This window comes from Phaethon lepturus, unplaced genomic scaffold (assembly GCF_000687285.1).
Source record: "Phaethon lepturus isolate BGI_N335 unplaced genomic scaffold, ASM68728v1 scaffold2004, whole genome shotgun sequence".
Classification (NCBI taxonomy): domain Eukaryota; kingdom Metazoa; phylum Chordata; class Aves; order Phaethontiformes; family Phaethontidae; genus Phaethon; species Phaethon lepturus.
This window is the reverse complement of record NW_010533764.1, coordinates 249446-272376: the sequence shown is the minus strand read 5'-3', so window position 1 is coordinate 272376 and position 22931 is coordinate 249446. Positions and strand designations below refer to the sequence as shown.

The following is a 22931-nucleotide window of genomic DNA, read 5'->3' as shown; positions in this document are numbered from 1 at the left end:
TTCTCGTGGGGAACACCTGCTTTCCCAGTAGTCTCATTGATGAATCTGTTATTGGGATCAGTCTTACGAGCAACTGACTGGTAGCATGAATAATGTTTGCCTAGTCTAGTTCTGAAGCAGGGAGAGAAGTTTAGTTTTTACCGGAGAGAGAGAAGTTATTAAGTAGGATTGTAACAATCTTGCCAAAATCTGCTGTCCACAAGTTCAGACATCAAATCTGAATTAGTTGCCTAGGCTCCTGATACACTAAATAGAGTGTGGCACAAACTCGTCTTTGGACCGGTTACGGAGAGACTAAGAAATTTATTCGAAGAAACATGGATGTTTCAAGCACAGATTTGTTTTAAGTGGCCCACAGTTGATTTTGTAAAATCTGAAAACTCTTTGAGGTAGAAGATAAGTTACACATTTAAAAGATGCGCATGCACAGGGGAAACAGTTGCTTATATAAGCGCAGGGGCGCTTTTATATATTTTGGGCATCCAGGCTACAAAGATTAGGTTAAAGAAAACAAACAAACAAAAAAGAGCAACAGAAAAATTACTTGGGTCATCTTTTAAGTTGTTTTACTGGCAATTATTAATGACACAAGTGCATGAGAAATTATTTTTATAATTTAGAAAAATAGGATGTCACCAAGCATCACTGTTAAGTCAGAGCTTGCAGTCTGTGTTATATAGTAAACTTGATATTTTGGAACAGTGGAGGTCTTTGAAAATTTACAGTACATAATAGCTTCTGGAAGCCAGACTTTTTCAGGTGTAACATGTTGATATGAAGTCATACTGTTGCCCTCTACTGGCATCTGCTGAAAGCTTTTAAGACCTTACTCCTCAAATACCCTGGTCTCCACGTTAATTTCTGCAGGACACTCTTAATCCATTTCAGACAAACTCAAAACCATCCTTTGAAAGCAAAAGTCTTTCTCTTATAAGAGATGGGGGAGATGGGGGAGAGAGGGAAGAGGGGTACAACTCCTACCTGTCATCGCTCATCTGCTTACAAACTGCTGAAAGCTTTAACTTTTACATTCAAAAGCCCTAAAACATAAAAATGTCAGATGAATTAATTAAATATGAGTACTGACAACTGTTGGAGTGTTTGAATTTTGGAGGCACGGATTAAAGACATCAAGGGTCGTGAGAGAGAATATCGTATTTCAAACTGCTCAATGAAAACACAGCTATAACACAGTGATTGTTGTCATCACATGTCATAAAAAAAAGAGGCCAAATTCAGACAATTGTGCATTCTGAGAGATGGCAGAATACAAGAGAAAAATATTTGTATTTCACAAGTACTTTGCTACACAGTGTTTTGCTGCTGTCATTAACGAAGAGTTATCTAAACAGTAGTAAAAGAACAGAATAGTCTATTGACTAGGTGGGGTTTTTTATCCCTTTACTTCAATAATTATATCATCTCAGCTGCCCTCAAATCTCTGCACAGCCAATGCCTGTGTGGAGATTTTATGTACAACAGTGGCCATCAGTTGATCAGCTGTGCTGTATTCACAACTGGTCCTTCTGAAGAACTGTTTCTGTAAGCTGTCTCCATTACATACTTTTTGTGATCCTTTGACATCTTGTTCCTAAGAAAGAAGACATCCAATATCTTCCCTCTGAGCAGTCATGGAGGAACACCTCATGCAGAGAAAAGATGAGAAGAGGGATCAGGCTTCCTTTCTCCAAGATGAATATCCCTATTATTAGTGACTGTTGAACTTTAAATGCTTATCTCTGTTATTGCCACTTTCTTACACTCTGATCTTTGGCATATCAGTGAAATATGTTTGGAAGGTTTTTTTAACTGTAAAATGTAGTTAATCGTGCCTATTTTCCAGGATTGAGTATGACTGTTAATACGTGTTTTGACATTTGGACTATGTTAAATCTTTCTATACATGCCAAGATTATTTCATGAGCAGAAAGCTGTGCATTGACTTAGTGGAATAGGCTGTGCTTAACTTGAATTTTCGAGTAAAGGTTTGTTACACCTTCAGCTTTATGACCGTGTAGAACAAATTCTATTTTGTTAATAGAAAAATAGTTATTGTGTCTTAATTTGTTGAATTCTGGTTTTGTACTAGAAACAACCCGATACTTGCTTTTAAAGCTTTGTGTACAGGAAGAGGAGGCGATAGACTCAGATTCCAGTGCATTGCCTAAAGAGTTAAAAATTAAAATGCCCTTACGGAATTATAAAGCTTTATGACTTCTTCCAAATTATAGAGCTAGCTTAGAAACTCTTCATTCTTTGGTTCTGAATAGCTCAGTATCCACATTACGCTAATGTGAGTTTGTGAAAATCGATGCTAAATGACACCAGTTTAATGGAGCATTAAACTAAATACCTCTAAGGTATGGGATGCTGCAAGGGAGATGCTAAGATCCTTCTGCTTCCATTTCAATCATAAAATTTGACACAAAAATTGCAGAAACTTTTGATTAACTAGCTTCTAACACAGTTCAGATACAGCATTAAAAAAGAGTAAATTTTATATTTCATTGGGATTCTGACACCCAGAGGGCTCTAATAACAACCATATGTGAAATAGAAGAAATACTTGGGAGCAGTTAATGCCTAGCCATAAAAGTGACCATGTGTAAGTCACTGTAGAATGTGGTTTGAGCAAGGTCAGTAGGTGTTTTTTTTTTTCTCCTTTCTTTCTTTTTTTCCCAAGGCTCTCTGTGTGTATTCATATATTGCTAGAACAAAATCAAGCAGTAAAGAGGAATAATTTTATCCAACCCTGCATCCTGCTAAGGTGGACATTTATTTGTAATTTTCCTAATGCTTAGATGTCTTTTTGTTTGAACTGAGTGTGAAGACAAGGCCAGAAGAAAGTACCTCAGTTTGACAAATAACTGTGCTGCAAGACCTTTGTATACTGAGGCTGTATTTATGGATTCTGATGCTTTTCTTGTTTTCAGGTGAGCGTCCTTACCAGTGTCCTTACTGTGACAAAGCTTTCAGCAAGAATGATGGCTTGAAGATGCATATTCGCACCCACACAAGGGTAAGTCTGACACAAGGGTAAGTGTAGCTTGCTTATTATGGTTACTTGAGGATTGTCTATGAATCGTGTGGCAAAAAGTAAATAATTATTGTTTGTGTAAAGACTAGGCTATACTGACCAAGATATATTATACTTATCAAAATAAGAGGCAAAGATTGAAGTCATTAACTGTTAATTTCTAATTATGCCTCCCTTACCAACCTTATATTTTTGATGGTTTTGGTTTCTTATATGTTGAAATAATAGCAGTACAAACTCCTTCCTTTAACCTGTGGTTATTCATAGGTATAAATTAATGTTTGTGATTGTTTACTGAGTAAACAATTCTGTAAAGGCTTCACTATTCTTGAAACTTCAATATCCAGTACTTTGATTCTTACTGTCTCCTTAAAATCCAGTCACTGTGAGCTTTTTTAGAGGCTGTACTGTACTAACTGATGACAAATACTAAGTTGCAAAATGAATTCCTTTAACTCTTATTTAACTGAAGGCAAAATAAAAGGCAAATTGCAGAAGTCTCCAAGATCATTTTTGAACTTTGAGTCTCAGTTAGCACAAAGTTTCCCTGTTTTAGGGAAAAGCCTTGTTGTGTGTGTATGTTTACTAGAGGACAAAAGTGAGATCTTGGCCCCTCAGCCAGCGAAGAGATGGAGAGCTGTCTTCAAGCAGCCAGATATGAATTCCTTTAGTAAACGGAGATCTCCAGGTTAAGTTAAGCTGGTCTAGCAGTCCATATACTACCTGTCTCTGGCCTCCCCATCCAGCATAAGAAAACAAACAAAAAGTTAGAAGTAAATTGCAGCTTTTACTAGTAATCCCTTGGGAGCTATTACTGCTTACAGAAATCAAGGCAGCCTTGAGGCCAAACCAGGAAAATTCTTTATCTATTAGGAAATAGGGAGGATGGTAGTTCACCATATGCAAATCTGCACACAGAATAGCTTTATAAATAAGTAAAGATCAAAACTGTTTGTTTAATTTTCTACCATTCTGCCTAGTCTTGAGAGTATTAACTACAGCTCCTAGATAAGTTTTAGCTCGCGTACCCCAAGCTTTAGTTTTAGAAGTAATCACTAGTTTGTGCAGTGCTGCCTGGTGGTTCACTGGGAGCACACTAGTCCCATGTTGTTAGCTGTTTCTCCTCCTTTCCAGCTGTTAAATCACTTTAAGAAGTGCTATAAAATCTTTTCTGTTGTTACTGTCCCATATTACTGTTTTTGCACCAGGAGAAGTTTCATTACCATATATGTTCTACATGGCTGTGAGTGGGAGGAGTAGTAAACAAGATCAGCTCTGAAATAGTGCCAAGTTTAATCTTTTCCTGATTTGTCATACAGTTTGAGTAAAAGCAACAAACCCTTCAGTCTCTGTAGGAAAAAAAAAAAGAGAAAAAAAGAATAAGAATAGGCCTTTAGAGCCTATAATGATGCATCTCTGTTGACTACAGTGATTTATACTAAGTGATGATTTCTTCCAAAATGCATGCTCGTGAGTGAGGTTAGAAGACTTTACAAACATTATCTTCATTGCTTAAAAGCTGTAACTTAACTGATAGCAGTTATTTACAGCAGGATTGCATATCCTGCAGTCTTAGAAAATGCAGTACGTCAGTGAAGGCAAACTGTGCATTTTTTCTTGATAACTGCATATTTTTTTGATAGTTGTATGCATCAGTCCTGATTGCCCACACAATGCAGATAATAAATATTATGTTAACAATTAAAAAAAAAAAAAGTAACTTCAAAGTAGAGATTTTTAATTGCATTGAATGGAAAACTTACACTCAGCTAAAGAGCAGCTATACTTTCTTGGGATGTTTCTTGCTCTTAGCTATGCTTTGAAACATAATTATGTACCTTAGTAGAGAATTTGCTATTTTATTGTTCTTTAGCTACTTGCTACTACCTCTTCTGTGTAACTTGATACTTACATATATTCCCATACATCATCATATTTTGCCTCTGTTACATATAAGGGAAAAAAAACCCAACAGTCTTTGAAATTTGCAGGCTGGCTCCAAAATGCTTCTATAGAATTGGACTGAAGGACAAACTGAGGATTTTAATGTTGAAACAGGAGGAAAAAGTAAATAATTTAAACACTGCTTATGCATGACAGAAGAACAATTTAGCTAATAGGAAAGGGAAGAGTTAGGAAAATAGACTTTACAGAGTGGAGATTTCCTTTTAATGTATATATGTAGATGTAATTAGACAGACTTTGTATTGCACTAAGAAGATAATTGCAGTAAGAACATAATAAAATTTGATTTAAAATATCTCAGAAAATGTTCTGCTGTATCATGTAGTCAAAATATCATCCTTACAGAAAGAAAGAAAGAGCACAGTTCACACCAAATGTGATACAAGTGTTTCCATATACTTGACATGTCATGAGTATCTAGATTTCAATAGGTCATATTTAATTTCTTCTTTTTTGTGTGTGAATGTGCTAAGCAGACTACTGGAAATCTTTACAATTATGCTAGAGGATTAAAATATGCAGGCACAACATGATTTTTTTTTTTTAGACCTTTGTTTGGGGTTTTGATTCTTTTTGCGATCATGCTCTTTATATGCTACTCCTATTCCAAAGCTTCACAGTGAAGCTCATTCGTATGTAAATAGCATTTTATATTAATCTATCCTCAGATAAATATTTTTTTACTTTGAGCTAATAAGAATCAATACTGGTAACGTTAACATTACTAGTATTTCTGAAAATCGAAGCCTGTTGCTCTCATCCTGCGTCTTCCAACTTTCCCTCTTCCTCACACTTCAACACCTTATTTAATAGCTGAATAGAACTGGACAGCTAAAAATTTTAAAGTCTTAGTAGGAGAGAGCAAAAAAGTTGACTAGTAGTATTAATAAAAATAATAGAACAGAAAGCATAGTTTATTACAAAGTCTCACAGTTTTTAAAGTCAGAAGGAGTGGTTATGCTGAGTTTGTTTTTCTGCAGAACATTATCCATGCAGTACTGTAAGATAAGCTGTAGTTTTGTTGTTCAGATGACTAAGTATTAGTACAGGTATAGAGGAATAAATATGTATTTTAAGTGGTGTGATTCGGATGTCAGTGAAAGAGAACAGAGTGGTGAAGGGAGTTTGGGTATTTGGAAGGAATAAGAAGGAAGAAGGGGAGAGAAAATACTGAGAGGTAAATTGAAGCGAGACCATTATTTACAAGTGCAGTTGTGTTCTTGGCAAGTCTATGAAGATTTATTTAATGTTTCTAGTAGGTTGATGCTTGTCAGGAATGTAGTGGTTGACATTCAGGATCTCATTCAGAGACATTGAAAAACTGAATCTCTGAAGCAAGTACATGGTACTTGCTGGAGAAGAAGGTGGGAATTCTCCAGTAGTCTTGCTTATGTAGTCAGATTCTCTCTTTACTCTGTTTTGTAGAGGTGATTAAGAGTTATGGGTATTAAGATGGTTTACTTACAAGGATGATAGCCTAACGTATTTCTATGTAGTACTGATAGTTGAATTTCCAGCTTTGAACATTTCAGATATTTAACCAAGAGCAATATAAGCTGAACTGAAAATTCTGAGCTATTCATGTGTGCCTCTTTTGAAGTGAATGCACGCAGCCGCATTGTAGCACTTCTCTGGTGCTCAGGGTAGTCATGGTCTAATTCTTCGTTCTGGAAATCAGAAACCGTCTGTATGTTAACAAGTAGTACAGTGCAGTAGTAGGTATGTAAAGTGAAACAGTTGGTGCTGAAGACCTGGTGTCTTCACATCTTGTATGTGTCACATCTTGTATGTGTTACAAGGATTTCACTGCAGATTCTGTGTAGTCTGGTCCTATGGACTGAATGTGCAGTAGCACTCCCTGAAATGCATTAAACATTCTGGTTTAATTTTGTCCAAAAGGAATCCAGGTCATGCAGTCCAAAACATTTTGGAAGTGTGCAACAAAGCGCAGTAACAGGGGACATTTGGGAAGTGTGCTTCAAAAGCACATACCTGATCTGAATATAAACACGGAAGGAGATGTATTCTGACTGTACTATGCAAGGACTTTTCCAGTGAGGAAAGTTTATACCTGTGCAGGAATGGCTTGAAACTCCTCAGTATGATACTAATTCACTATAACTTGTTCTGTGATCTTAGGCTATTTAAACAAAGACAAAACTAAAGATTAGGAAATAAAAAATCTAGTGTGTTTGCCAATGTTTATTTTTGTTAGTTTTGAGAACAAGAAAAGCTAGGAAGTCACACTTTGAAATTTCTTTCTTCAGGCATCTGATGTGTTGGCTTTTCAAAAAGGGATGGTGGCTGTTCCTTTTCTTACCCTTTCCTACACATACATTTTATTTAGAAATGTATTCTTGCATGCAGAATAATTATTCAAAGAATAAATAACAAGATGTATAAATCCAGAAAGTATTTTTGTATCAGCTAAGCCTAGCAATGTGGAACTAAACATAATCATAGCACCCTTCCTCAAGGGCTATTCTCATAAATATCTTGAAAAAAGTCTGGTCTTTTGGCAAGAAAAATTGTGAAGTAGCATAAACGTAATAATATGACATTCAACAAGGAAAATGTCATTGTAGAGATTAAATCTAGATAAATTTTACCAGTGGGGTTAAATGCCAAACCTGATCCTGTCGATCAGGGAAGGCTGCTGGAAAAATCACTGTAGAAAGCTGATTAAGGTCTGGCAGCTGCTAAACTGAGTACAGCCTGGGTGGCCACAGGTGTCAGCTCAAACTCTGGAATAAACAGAGAAGGTAAGCCAAAACCCCTACTGACAATGTCAGGAAAAGAAAATACCAACCACCTAATATTAAAATGTCACCTGAGTACTGATTTGTTTCTATGAAAGTAGGTGTGTTTGGTTTATGGCTTGGTTTTTGTTTTTTGTTTTTTGTTTTTTTTTTTAAATAAAGAAATGTAGCAGCCTAAGAAAATGCAAATGAGGAACTCATTGAAGTTTCCGATGAAATGAATTCACAGACCATATCAGCTTTGAGGAAATACATGTATACTTGCAACCTTCACAGTGCAGTAAACTTCAGCTCTTTCCTAAGGCTTTATTCAGTGCCTGACATAATATTACATAGTTTGAGCTTAAACATGTAGAGAAATCATTGTATGTTACTGTCATATAATTGTTAATGTTTGAAAATATGAACATTGATAGGTGCCCAGAGTTATTGTCATGTCAAATTGATGTTCTCATTACTTCTGAACGTGGTAGTTTTATTACAGTTTGTTTCAGTTAAATACATGTCAGTGATGGAAAACAGAAAGAGTAGAAGCCAGTTGCAAATGCTTTTGCATTACTTGGTTTGAATATTTGATATTTATACTTTGAAGGTATAACAGAGACATGTAATTTTTATAGCTTGTTTAAAAATATGATTTATTGTGGTTGGAAGGGTGCTGGCTGTAATGCTCAAATTTTACATTTCTGAGGTAATATTTTAAGATTAGAGAACTTACAATATATTTGTAGGTATGTTTCTTTGTTTCATGCAGAAGTGCCTACTGATTAAAAATTCATTAATCTTTAAGTTTGTTTAAAAAAAGCACCTAATGTTCAGAGATTATACTGTAAGAAATAGAGCAAATTAAGTGAGAAGCATGTTTTTGTAACTGTGCAACTAACTTTACTTGTTCACACTTGAAATGTTTGGCCAGTGTATATATTTTTTTTATATATATATGTAGATACACACACAGGTACATATATATATGTTGCATGGAACTGGTCAATAGATTGCAGCTGATGTTATGTAGCTTCTGGACACGTAAGCTATCAGTACTCACAGTACTGTCTAGGAACCTTTGTCTCCTGTTCTTTCCTGTTCATTTGAAGCTGGGTCGCTTGGATACTGTTAGCAGTGTGGCCTCAAAATTGTAAGTATGGGTGTGATCTGGTGGCCTGAGTATTGGGTATGTTTTGAAGTCAGCTCTTGAACTCCTTAATCTCACAGTTCATTTGTTAGTGGTGGCTGAGAGTGTTAGTCTGAAGCTTTTATGAATATGTCTGCATGGGCTGCAGTCATGTAAGTGACTTGAGTGTAAAGATATCCTTAGAAGCTAAAGACTCAAGGCCTGACACGGTATGTGTGACGATAGCCAACCTTAAGTTAATTTTGAGATTTATTTATGCATTTCATGGGAATAGGTATAAGTCATGCTAAGTATGGAAGCTAGGCAGTTTCCTGTCAAGGTTTTCTCTTCAAGTCAGTGTTTCAGCCTGCTGCTGCGACAGTACAAGAAGAAAACTGTCCTCATCCAGGTCCTGAGTTAAACAGTCTTTCCAAGGCACTCATTTGGAACTTTACACAACACCCTCTATTCTTTTTTTAACCCAGAAGAGTATTAAAATAAAATAATTAAAAAATATGCGAGAACAATATTGATAATTGTGACATAATTTCACTTTTTCTGTATTTCCCAGGAAATACTTAACAAAGTTTGAAAAAAGGTCATGTGTTCTGGAAACAGCATACTATGCTATTGCAAAAAAAAAAAAAAAAATTACATTGAGTACTAAACATAGTCTACTGTGCACGTGACTGTGTAATGAAATAATATGAGGTGTTGATTGAATTTTGAATTTTTTTCAATATTAGATTTTCTATATATTTCCCTATTGGTGAGACATGAGTGAGTTCCCAAACATCTGTCTGAGGATGATGACTTTGCCAGGGCTGTGGTTTCCTTGCCTGCAGAATCTGTGTTTGTGCACAGAATATAGCAGGTTTGAATCCCACAGCACCTATATTTTCACACTCTCTTTTTTTATATAATGCTGACTGATGATCATCTTTTCCTTGTAAAGTGAAAATGCACTTTTTTTAATATATTGATACTGTTCTTTTTCCAGAAGCAGATCAACATCTACTGAATTTCCATCATGGCTGATTAAATAAACCCTCCTTTATTAAATCTTAGGGCAGAAGTTACTTCAGCGGTTTAAAAAAACCAAAGAAACAAAACCTTTACACATTGTAGGTAGCAAATAGGCTGAACTACTGTGGAAAATGGGGAGTTAATGGTATAGTAAAGTCCAATTAATTACATATACTGGAGCTTTTGGAGGAAGATACCATTTTTCTTCTGGCAGGCATCTTTCAGTGAAGATGCATGTTTTTATTTTCGTTACAAATTCTATTGCAAGAATTTCAGTGTTCTATTTTTTTTCCCCAGAACTCCCAAAACTGAATTAATTGAGAACTTTTCTGACAAAAACATCAGTCACTTCTAATAAAAGTGACTCTTTTGTTTAAATTTGCTAAAATCCTTTCACAATCGTTTCAACAGGAAAGTTTGTGTGCCTGCTTTTAGTTATTGGAAATATTTTTGTTGCAGATTTTACTCCTCGACTGAGGAAATGTGTACTAGTAAAGTGGTTGTTTATTGAGTTTTAAGTATTAGAAGATTCAAAAGCCCTGCTGCTTCTGCAGAGTTGTAAATTCTCATCAGCCTTTGTCTTCCTGTGTCAGTGTTACTTCAGTAATTTAACGCAAGGCTGATAGGCCTCTCTCTGTGGGGGAGCCACTTGCTGTGTCTTCCGGAAACCTTCCAGTTACAGAGAGGGCATCTTCTTAGTTCTTGCACACGAAGTGAAAAAACCTGTGCATTGACCCTGCGATTTGCTGAGGCTCAAAGGGCTGTTACCACAGCTGCTGCCTAACGGCTTTTCTTGTAAAGAACGACTTGCTCGGCCTGGCCCTCGGCATGGTCTGACACGATCTGTGAGGAGTTTCTAGACCAAGCAGGAAGATCCGTCCGATTCTCTAGGACTTGTGATACTCATTCATCGCTGTTCTGCTTAACTTCTACCAAAAGTTGGCTTTTGTGAGGCTGTAAGGTAGGTTGTGGGTTGCTTATGGGCATGCATCATGAACCCTGCGTTAGGCTGCCTCTGGTTGGACTCTTTTTCCAGGCCTTCACTTCCCTTTCAGGTGGGGTTTGTGACAGGATGATACCGGTTCTGGGCGCCATCTTTGATACATGCTGTGTACGACTGGCTGAATAGCTCGCGAGTGTGGTTTGAGGGACACATCAACATTAATAATTAGTAATAATTGAAACAAAGTGTTATTGATATTAGGGAAAGGTTAAAAAAACACAAAGCCAAAGGGTTTGTGTGAAATATGCAAGTGTCTTAAACTTAACCTTATTCCCTCAATGCCTGAGGTACCCTTTAGGTAGTGCTTCCTGAAGTCTGTATTTGTCACTGTCCTCTTGGTTTCTGAGCAGGTAAAACCACTGTCTTTTCTGCATTTTCATGTTGGCAAAGCTATAGGATTTTCAGGATTCTGTTTGAGAGGTCAGCTCTTGGTAGCTGCAAGCCTGACTGGTATATTTTAATGTTGTCTGGCTGGTCATGTTTGTTCATTGTAGGCCATATTTTTCCATTCTTGTTAATTTTTCAAAACAATTTTTTACTAACCCTGTGTTCAAGTGATAAGGCAAATACATGTAGCAGCAAATGATATTTATTAAGAATAATGCAAATATTTTCAAATTCTCCATGTAAGATTTGAAAGCAATCTGTTACTGTATCTACATCTCATGTGTAGGCATTGTAAAACTTTCTCTTTGGGAGCAAAGAAAAGCTCTTTGTTTTAGAATAATGAAAGCAATTAAAACAAGAAGAAAAAAAAAGGTGAACTAAAGGATAGTCTATGTATTTTAAAATATTTTGCTATTGAAAATACAAGCTGATATTGTTCTTTAGGTCTGTGTTTCCTGTTGTGAGAATAAAACTCACCCAGTAAAGTTCCATACCCACTGTTGCCCAAGGAGTTTAGGTTGAGACCTTTTCAGGCTTACTCAGGTTTTACCAAGAATCTTCATGTATTTAGTGGGCCTTACTGTTAATTTTTCCAAAATATGTCATGTTTGTCTCCAGATTTGTCTGTTATACAGAACTCAATTTGGATGTCTCCAGAGAAGAAATAAGATATTTTTTCAGGGGATTGGGAATGGTGATGGGGTAGTCCTGTGTCATTGCCATTATTCATGTCTGGCAATTTTCACACTCGTGTCACAAGTGTAAATGTTTATATGTAATACAAGATTATGCTTAAGTGTTTACAAGTGATATAAGACCTGATACGCTTTTCAGTTTCTCTGAACTTCTCTGAATATTCGGTTTTCAACATGTAGAAAATGCAGATCCAGCAAATTGATAGTCATGTGAAACACTATCAGTATGTCTTTACCCCGAGATGCTAGTAATTGTAATGTGTGCTTAGATGTACGAACACGATCTACAAGAAATGTGTGATATGTGAAATTCTGAAGTAAATCAGAAGTAAATCTGCTGAATTTCATAGGATATTAAAAAAAAGAGCATAAAAGAGATCAGAGCCTAGATAGCTCTGGGATCTTAAGTATATTCTGTATGTCAGTTAAAACCTAAATGTTAAAAAGGATTATTGAGTAACATTTCTGTAGTCAACAAATTCACTTTCTGAGAAGTATAAATCTGCAATCACTGTAGTAAATTTGTTTAACCAAAGGAGTAAAGAATAAGGTCCCCTGAGTGTGGCTTCAGCCCAATTTTAACTTGCTGCTGCCACCTTGGAAAGAGCTATTAGAACTTGTTTTTAACTCGCAATTTATTTGAATCTTGAGCTATGATTTATTTGGATATAGTAGTGTCTAGATTATATTTTTCTTGCTGTTGCTGTTGAGCTCATGTAATAGTTCTACATTCAGATTTTAAAAGTTATTTGAAGATACTCCTACCAATGCTATTCATGTTTTACCTGTGTAATCAGTTTTACCAGGTTTACAGAAACAACCACATGCACTAGTGCTACACTAATATACATAATGTATTTATATTTCTTAAGGCAGATACAGTCAACTACAGCAGCAGTTAGCAGTTCAAATATTCTGCATTTTAAGTATTTCCATCTGCTGTGGTTGCAGGATACTCTGTACACATGTTCTATCAATTTGTTAAAGGTGGTGTCAAATGGCCTTGAGAATTTGTCGTGTTCATATGTCTTTCTAATGCAAAGCACAATTTGCATAGAATCCAAGGTAGTCATTTATGATTCAGCTGTCCAAAGACAGATGAAGTGTGTATTGCAGGCACTGTTTTATTTGTCACAGTTGTTAAAATGTTGAATTCCTCTCAGTTTTAACGTAGTAAAGTGAAAATCCTCAGAGACGGGAGCTTCTAAGTTAGCATACCAGTGTTGCAGCAAAGCACCTTCCAGAGTACCAAGTCCCATTTGGGTTCTTCTTGGCCTGCCTTTGTTTAGAGGCAGGAAGGTTATAAATCCTGATCTACATATTTCTATTCATAGCTGGTATACTTAAAAATGTAATATTAAATCACTGCAGTATCAGCTATATCCTGTCTCCTTCACTCTCCCTGCTCCCTTCCTCATTTATGTCATCAATAAAAGGAAACACATGTAATCCTTTGGCTTTGCTGCCACCATAGTCATGGCCTGGCAGATGCTTTTTGAACAGAGGGTAGATTTATAGTACTGGCAGTTGCTAACTCCTCTGAAGTCTGACTTACATGATCTTCCCAATGACCTCCTGTTTTGTTGACAGTTAGCAGGTTTTTCCCTTTGCTTGGTGTTTTAAATTTGTCCAACTTTCTTCTAATCTCATCGTTGGTCCCTATTTTCCTTTTCTGGTGGCATTTTTCAGACTTAATGCTGTGGTTTTTTTCTATTATTTTTCTGTTCACGTTAGAGCAGTGGTGATGCCAAGCCAACATCATCTTTTCTGTGTTACAAATGTTGCCTTCTCCAAGCATTGTGCAACAGAAATCTGATATTAGGGGAGGAAGTGGGGGAGGGCAAAGGAAAATCACAGAATGTTTTGTTTTGAAGAAATTAGTCTCTGAGAATGATGTCTCCTTCAAAACTGACAAAAAAGTCTTTTTTTCTGGACAATATCTTAGGGCCAAGTTTTGCTCTGGACAATCCTACTGGTTTTACGGAAATGGACACAAATGTGAATTAAGGGCAGCTTAGCTTAGTGGGGAGAGGGGGCTGGTGTGAATCAGAATTGTGTCTGCTGAAGTCACTGGAATAAGCAGATGTAAGGAATCTAAAATTAGATCAAAGACAGCTTTGGAAGTGTTTCATGCACTACATATGTGAATTTGAATACAAATGCCAAGGAGATGGTTAGATACACCCTTTTTTTGCCATAGAGAATAATACAAATAACCAAACCTAACCTTGAGGAAGATACTACAGCCCAGGTTTGTAACATCAGCTTCCCAGAGTTTATAATGGCCCTTTCTCCAAAATGGAATCCTGAAGTCCATTTAACCCCGAAATGAGTAAGATAATCAAGTTAACTCTTCAGATGCCTGAAGAACAGGGTCATAAAAAGGGAGCAAGTACATCTGGTACAGTTTGCAATAATGAATGTTTTCATAGGTGTTTAAGATGTACACATCATATACTATACTTTGCACTTTCTGCGGAACAACCTACACAGAGAAAGGCTGTTTTCAGAGAACTCACAGAAAATATGGTTTATGTTAACCACAATGCAAAACCAATTAAGGGGGTGTTGCAGAAACCTGCTTTTCATATGGCTTATTCGTACATTTCCTTAAAAATTACAGACCTGCTCCATGAAGTCTTTAGTCAGTCTAGCAAACTTCTGTGACATGAAGTTTTTGGTCTAGATGGTGATTTTTTTTTTTTTTTTTTAAGATTGGCTCAGATCTTTTTTAGGTAATTTATGTTTTACTCTATACTGAAGAATCCTGGAAATTACAAAATTAAGATAATGATGAAGAAACAAAAAGATGATAAGCATGTGTAAGGAGAATCTTGCACAGAAAAGCTCATTAGTGGCTTCCCTTTAGGCCAGTTTGATTATATGCAGCTGGGCACCGTGTACTCAGCCTGTGTCAGTTGAAAGATTTGTCTTGCATCATACTGAAATGTACTTTATCTCATGACTTATATCTGAAATTGAAATTGCTGGAGAAATGCTTTTCCCTATGTATATAGCTTATGACCTGGTTTTGGTGAGCTAGAGGATTCCTGCCACTAAAAGTTCAGATGTTTCTGTTTATGACGCTGCCTTTTCTAGGAAACCATTGGGAGGGCAGTCCATTGCAGCTAGAGCAAAATGAAGAACCCAGCCTTCACCCCCGCTGAGATCTCTGTACTTGCAGAGAGCTGCCCTAAAGAGAGAGCTTGGGACTTACCCAGAACAGCACTGATTTGTAATCCATTGTATTACTTGTATGGTTTATGCTGAGTACCTGGCAGGATTCAGCAATATATGGAGACTTGATTGCCCCCACATATTCAGAATAGGAATTCAATAACCAGAGAATTTCTTCACTTTGTAGCTTCAACAGCTAACCTGAGTTGTTCCTTCTCACTTGGATCCCACATTGTCTTGCAAAAGACCATTAAGATTCCTGCCTATTATTTGTTAAATCATGGACTTAGCCTTTTTATTGCCTGTTGGTTTTCAGTCTTTGTTTTCAATTTAATTAAGTAAAAAATGTTTACTTTGTTGCCTAAAATACCCATCTGTAGAACTTAAGCAATACAGAATTAGGGACCACAGAAAAAAGTAGGATGAAAGTGAAATAAGTATAATTGATTCAAAATAAAGGTGCCTCTAAAGCATCAACATTTCAGCAAGGCAATGTGCAGTGCTATAATACTAACTTTTACATGTAATTAATCTATTTAAATGTTGTTTTCCATACAGTTCTTTTGTAACTTTAGTGGAGTAAAGGAGGACTTACACCTTTTATAGAAGTTTCTGTATTAAGGAAGAACTTCAAAGAAGAAAATTGTTATATAGTGGTTTTCCATACATATCTCTTAATTATTTATTTGATGTCATGAGCTTGCAACTTTTATAACTTCATGTGTTACAGTAGCTGCTAACCAATAGTTCTAATAAAAATACAGATGGCTCAGTTGCCATCTGTACTTCTTCTGAGATTCTGCAATGAATATGTGATTAACCTTCTGTCACCACTTTTCAAAATAAGTTTTTTCCCTTTACCACAAGCCTTCCTTGTACCCCCACTTCCTCCTCATACCTCTTCCCCTGCTTGGAAACGTGTTAACAAACCTGAGGTTTTTATAGACATCTTACTTGTCTTTATGCTTTAAGGTTTTGTGGAGGATAAAGGAAAGTACATTGGAATTTTATGTTTCTGTACCTTGCACATTACAAAAAACAGACTCCCAAGATGGCTGAGTTTGAAAGACTGGAACAGATAATTAATTCATAAGTGGGTGTTGAAGTGGAAACTGTCAGGCCACAGCTTTCCCAGCTTTCAGTTAATTATTTGAAAGTCGTTTTCTGTTGTTTTCACTGACTGTAATCCCTTAGAGAGAATATAAAACTTGCACCATCCAGCATGGAATTCCACTCCTTTAATGACTTGGGCTCTGTGTTGACTCACTTTCACTCACTTTCACTCACTGTTGTCATTTCATACAGGAAAAGCCGTACCAATGTTCAGAGTGTAACAAGGCTTTCAGTCAAAAGCGAGGCCTAGATGAGCACATGAGAACCCACACCGGAGAGAAGCCGTTTCAGTGTGATGTGAGTTACCTGTACCTTTGTCTTCTTGACTTCAGTGCAGCAGCAGGAGTTAATTGCAGTGAGACTATGGCCTTGCACGTATTGGCTGTGGCATAAAGTTACACTTCATATGGTCTTTGATTGCCTAACTAATGAAAGACCATTCAGGGAACTTTATGTACCCTCTTCAGTTGGCAGGAGCATCGCACACCCTTTTATTTTATGGTTTTGGATCCCTTAAGAGTTATTTTCACTATTATTAATGCAGTTTGGATGTTCCAAGTTACAGATTCATGCTGGTTGGGTTCCTGTATAAATAGTATGACAGTTTAATACTTGAAGATTAGCTTATACAGGAAAAGGCATTTAATTCATTATATGCAATCTGAATGTTTCTGATGTTGTTGAATGACACACCTACGAATTCAGAATTTCCAATTTCTGTTTAGTGAAATCTGGTCTGATATTCTCCACATCTGCTCATAGTTGTTGGTTTTTTTAATTGTGCAATGAAGAAATCATGGATGCTGTGTTTGCTTGCAGCGCTGAAATGCAGCATATAATATTACAGTTCATAGATCACTGTCAAGTACCTTTCATTCAGCATACCCCATCCTGTATACAACATATCTCACAGCTTTTGGAAGGTAGGTGGGGAGGCTGAACGTGCAGAAACTGTTGGAAAAGGATGTCTTTCAGAATTATCAAATGCCAGAATTTAAGTTGTTGCCCGAGGACTTAGAGAAGGGCATTGGAATAGGGTACAGAATTAGTACAGGTGCCTTGTTTTGTGATACTAGCTCTTAATAAACTAAGTCATAAGGGAACTGTCAGCTTTCAGTTATATCCTAGGTGGCTCAGTCTGAACAGTTGTAAATTTGTTCACAGATTTCTAAAATTAGATGCGAAATTAGAATAACCACTTGGCATGAAAGTTGCAAGGATCTGTTAATTGATCTGGCTTTTAATAAATAATCTGGTAACGTTTCACTGAGAATAAAATGTATTCATTTAATGAAAAATTTCAGCTACAGTATTTTGCTGATGTCTACAAGGCAGGAGATTTGCTGTATTCTTTTGGGATAATCACAGCCTGGCTCTAGATAGTACCTGGAGGATTTCTTTAATTCCAAATCATTGTCAATAATTTTTTCAGCTTTCAGATTGCTGTGCTGTTTATCAGCTGTTGGCTAGCTTTCAGTGTAAATGCAATTTTTCCCACACTGTGGATACAAGATTTGCTGGTCTTGGATATTCACAGTGTGCTTTTTCAGACCAGTTTGGGGTGGTGGTTATCTTTTATTATTTTTTCTTTCTTTAATTTAAAATAGGAGCTGTATGAAAACACGTTTTACTGCTTCAACTATTTCTTCAGTTTTCCTCATTAATTAGATAGAACTGTATTTTCCCAAATCACAGTATTTCTAGAAACAGCTGTAATATGTGTCTAATCTTAGTCCTTCCCTGAGAATTTTTATGTACCTTCATTTACTGGAAATTTTTTTTACACTTTAAATTACTACCATGTTTCAGTAAAATTATTCTTCAGCACTAGTCTTTTGCCAGCTGCACACTGCAGAGATTGCTGACTTTTCAGGGTTTGGACATAAGCAGCAGTTGCCTCTACTATTCATTCATATACTCTTCAGTTGCCCAGGTGCCTACCATGGTTTGCTGCTTAATGCACAGTTGGAGAGTGTTGAAAGTTTTGTTTTCTATTGTTACTCCTTATTTCATCTAGCCTTCACTTCTGCAGATGCTGGGGATATAGTAAATGTCATCCAGAGCAGACCGTTCCTCCAGAGCCGTCTTGCATAGCAGGAGTTACAGGAAAACCAGTAGTGGACAGTTACAGAACAATATACCTATGGGAGATATTTATTGTTGGCTCCCCAGTACTAAAGATTGCCTTTTACACTCAAATATTCTCACCTACAATTTTTTATCCTGCTAAAGATAGCTGTAGATGTTCTCATTATTTTTCTTATAATGACTTGGGTGGGAATTTATGGCAACAAATTCCACAAACTCTTAACTGTGGAAAGGGATCTTGGGGAAGGGAGAGTGTGTCAGTTTACTGCAATGGAATTTCAATAACTGTCTCTTAGTTCTTAACAGAAAGGGTTAATAGCTGTTCCATTCATTGCTTTTTGTACATGTGCCATGTTCCTTCTTAGTCAACTTCTCTCAAGTTATTTCTCTTTCCAACACTTTGCCTGATGACTTCTCATGTTCATAATTGTTTTTGTTACTATTTTCTAGATTTTTTTTTTCCCCTCCATTTCCATTGCATGTTTTAAGAGGTGAAGGCATACTTTTGGTATGCCCTTACTCATTAAAGTAATTGGAAAAGTCTGCGAGTCCAATGCCCAGACCTACTAATAACCCTTTAAAGGTGAAAACCAGCCTATTTCTTCAATGATTAGCATATTCATAAATGTAATAATAAATGAAGCCACACTAAAAGACAAAAATCTTAAGAGCATCAAGGGTTTTGGTCTTATTTCCTACCTGGCATTAGAAGCGATCACAGAAACTATTCAGCTCTTTCTTCTAGATAACATGTTAATATTCACTGTCAGAATTTTCTTTCTTTCTTAGTACCATTAGCATTTACAAACAGGAATTGTCTCCAGTGCCAAAGAACTGAAGAAAGAAAACTTTTGGCTATTGAGGGAAAATGTGTATTTTATGGGCTCAAGCACACCCACTATAAACTACTACATACAAATTTCTTTAGATTGCATTTTTGCTTTAAATAGAATTTTCTTCCAGAGTCAGAAATGAAAGCCATGTCTTCTCTTCCTCTCACACTCTCCTCTCTCTCAGGCATATGGAACAGACAGTACAGTACAGGATTGTGCTACATGTAGAAGTAATCCTTGTACCCTGTTTGATGAAGGTGCTACAGTTCATTTATGTGGCTATTTCTGTGTGTTATCAGTCAACAAAAGCATTTTCAGAACTTACTGTTAGTGACTCAAAGCTCTCACATCCAACTGATAATAGTGGAAATTGAATAGTCCCATTAGAAGGTAAAAATTCTGGTATGTATCACACAGGAAAGTGAAAATAACTGAAATACGGAAATGCAAAATGTGTTTTTTTCCAAGTATATTAGATGTCTGTCCTCTGAAGACCAGCCTGTTTTTTACTGGAAGGCCAAGTGAACTTCAGTTGCCTCAGAGACAACAGATTTTTCCTTGGGGGCAGAAAGGTCAGGTACTGCCTGTCCTGGTTTCTTTCCAGTATAGTATTTCTCTCCACTCTGCCTTTAGCTGACCCTACACTTACTTTCAAATGTCAGTCTTTTCCATCCTCCCTACTCAATCAAAACTTTGATCATTTTGAAGAGATTGATTAGAGTTCAAGTGCCCATTAGCAAGCATGATTGTAAATCTATAAAATGTCAGTCTTGCTTATAAAATTGAAATACGAAGTAAGCTTAGAAAAACGAAAAACATTTATGCATAAGCACAGCACAAGTTGTATCATATTTTTAAGTAATCATCCTGTGCATTCCATGTTCTTTTTGAAGAAGTTAGGTAGTCAAACATGCTAGAGCCTTGAAGGAACAGCAGGACACAATAAACTAATTGTTACATAAGCATTATAAATGAAAAAAAAGATACTTTAAGACTGTGTTATAAGCTGTTTACTTTAAAAATGAAGAGGCATGTGTAAGATACACAGAACACATATGTATCTTTGTAGGTGCGTATATCCTTGATTGGCTTCCTGGCTTCCAAGAAACGTGTTGTGTTTACAAGATGTGATACTTCTAACATGTTGAGGCTTGTGATCAAGCATGACAGTTATGATTGGATAAATGTTATGAGTTCACTTTGTGCGTTCTGTGGAAGAGGAATAGAAAATGGTACTTCGCAAAAGCAATATTAAGACTTGACCAGTGGATGCCGTAAGCAACCTTCCCTGTCACAGAACAAAAGAGTGACTGTTGCTTAGGTCTGAAAGAGGTGATTATACATTTAGGGAAAAAAAGTTGGAGGGTTACAGTTGCTGTATAAAAGTCCTTGGTATTATGTCATGTGATAAATTCAAAAATGTTCCATTGTAACAGCACATACAGTGTTCTTGTCTGGGGAAAAGTTATTTTGGGTACAAAATTTGCCTCTGGCAGTTCCCCTTTTGATGGTCATTGTATGGTTTTACCTTAATTGGCATAAAATACATATGCTGCAGGTCAAGATTTTCTACTTGGATAGTCAGCTCTATTTGTCTGTCTTGGTTAGTAATCGTTTAGCATTTTCATTACTAGTTTGCTACCAATAAGAACTTAAAACTTCATTTTCCTAAAGAGAGATTGTGCTGGGTTCCCTGAGTTTCCTCTGCATGGAAGGCATTTTTGTCTGGAATGAACCTGGAATTCTAAGATTGCAAGCTTATGGATATTAATTTCTATTTAATTATATAACCCTTGCCCATTTCATTTGTCAAACCAGGAACATGCTTTCTTTTTTTTTTTTTTTCCCTTTCTTTCCTGGGAAATTCATGCCTAGAATATGTACCTGGAATGTAAGGTGAATGTGACAATATTTACTGCACCATCAATTGACCTGATGTCTTGCCTACGGATCTTAACTTTTCATTCTAACTTCTCTTGGCTGAACTTGTTCTTAACCTTTCATTTTGACTTCAGTACAGGATTTTTTTTTTATAAGAAATGATGGTTTTAGTATAGCAGAGTCCCTCATTCCTATGTCCATTTATTCAAATGGCAGAATGAACTGAACTGCTTGGAGTACAGTGGAGGAAGGGAAGCAGCACACCAGATAATATAGCAAAGGAATTGCACCTTCATTTGCTATATGTCTTCTGTTTTCTTGGCCAGGCAGAGGAAGACTGGAACAATGAGGTTTCCTCTATAATAATTACGAACCTTTCTTGCAGTCTTCAGAGCCTCTTTTTTCTTCTCACTCCTCCCCTCCTTGTAACTGAGCAATTTGAACTGATTTTTTAGGAACCCGCAGATGTTATTCTGGAGGTCATGAAGGAAATAATGTAACTGGGACACCTCAGTGCGTTAATATTTTGAAGATTGGGTCTTTCCCCCCACACCCTCCCTTTTTTTTTTTTCCCTCTCCCCTGTGCCTGTGGTACAACTGTTAATGTACAACATTGAGAGATACCAAACAGAGTAACAATCTTTAAGGTGCTCTCTGAAGGAGTTATTCCTCCAAAGACCAGCTCATTTATTAAGTATTGCAGGTATGTGTGGCTGTGGCCTCAGTGATCTAACATAAGGAGCATTATACATGCTTAAAGTTTTAAGACTTCTTTTGTCTTTGTCTTGTCTTCACTGCCTTAGGTTTGTGATCTGTCCTTCAGCCTGAAGAAAATGCTGATCCGCCACAAGCTGACTCACAACCCCAATAGACCGATGGCAGAATGCCAGCTTTGCCACAAGAAGTTTACAAGAAATGACTACCTCAAAGTGCACATGGAAAATGTCCATGGTGAAACAGACAGCTAATTACGGCCTGTGTGAGAAGAGAAGAATGGATCTCGCGTTCCAAAGTGCTCCATTTGTACGTGTACGAACTCCAGACTTCTCACCTGACTAGTAAGCATAGTCAGGAGAAACAAATGTAATGTGTTCACATGTTATTTTTCCCACTTTTTTCTTAAATATACTAATAGGATAAAAACCAAAGAAAGACATTTACCTGAAGTAAAATATAGCTTCAAATTAGAAATTTGAAGATAAAAGAACTTTGGGAAAATCTTGCCCTCATTTAAAAAAAAAAAAAAAAGAAAGCAAAAAAAAAAGCTTTAAACAAACTTCTTCTCAATTACAGCCTTAGAAAAATAGATATTGGTAGCATTACCTGGAAATGCTGGACATTTGGAACTGAACCCTTGGCTGTATGCAACTGTATTTCTGTATCTAAGCTTCAAGACTCCATTAAAATTCTTTAGTTTGAAACCACGCAGAATTTGTCATTCTAATTGACTGCTGATTGCATCCAGGCATATTTTATTCAGATTTTAATTCTGCATTTTGTGTAACATGATTTTGTCTCATTTTATTTACAGCTTTCTCATTACTAGATGAAACTCATTAACTTGAATTGGTTCTTGAGATGCCAAAATGTATGCGTACAGAAACTGTGGAAATCTGTCATGTTAAGTATTTCTGTATGAGCACTGAGGAGGATGTATTTCTTCTGGTTACATGAAATGAGACTGAAGTGAAAACTTTGAGCAATTTAGTTTAAGTACTATATTCTTACTCATCACTGTGACTGGCAAGGCAAGTGGAAAGACATCTCTAACAGAGTGGTTTGAGCAGCTACAGTTACCTAGTTAACATGTATTTGATTTCCTGGTGAACAGCTAGGTCCCAGAGTGTTTCTTCCTG

The 22931-nt window shown here is 36.5% G+C and overlaps 1 protein-coding gene across 1 annotated transcript; it reads left to right on the top strand.

The window, feature by feature from the left end:
• Positions 1–2933: 2933 nt before the first annotated feature.
• On the top strand, positions 2934–22272 carry LOC104619420 (PR domain zinc finger protein 5-like; the record flags this gene model as incomplete). The annotated part of the gene is made up of 3 exons (XM_010285298.1): positions 2934–3019; positions 16466–16570; positions 21879–22272. Coding segments are annotated over 3 exons (356 nt in total), but the record flags the coding sequence as incomplete, so codon positions are not given.
• Between the last annotated feature and the right edge of the window lie 659 nt (positions 22273–22931).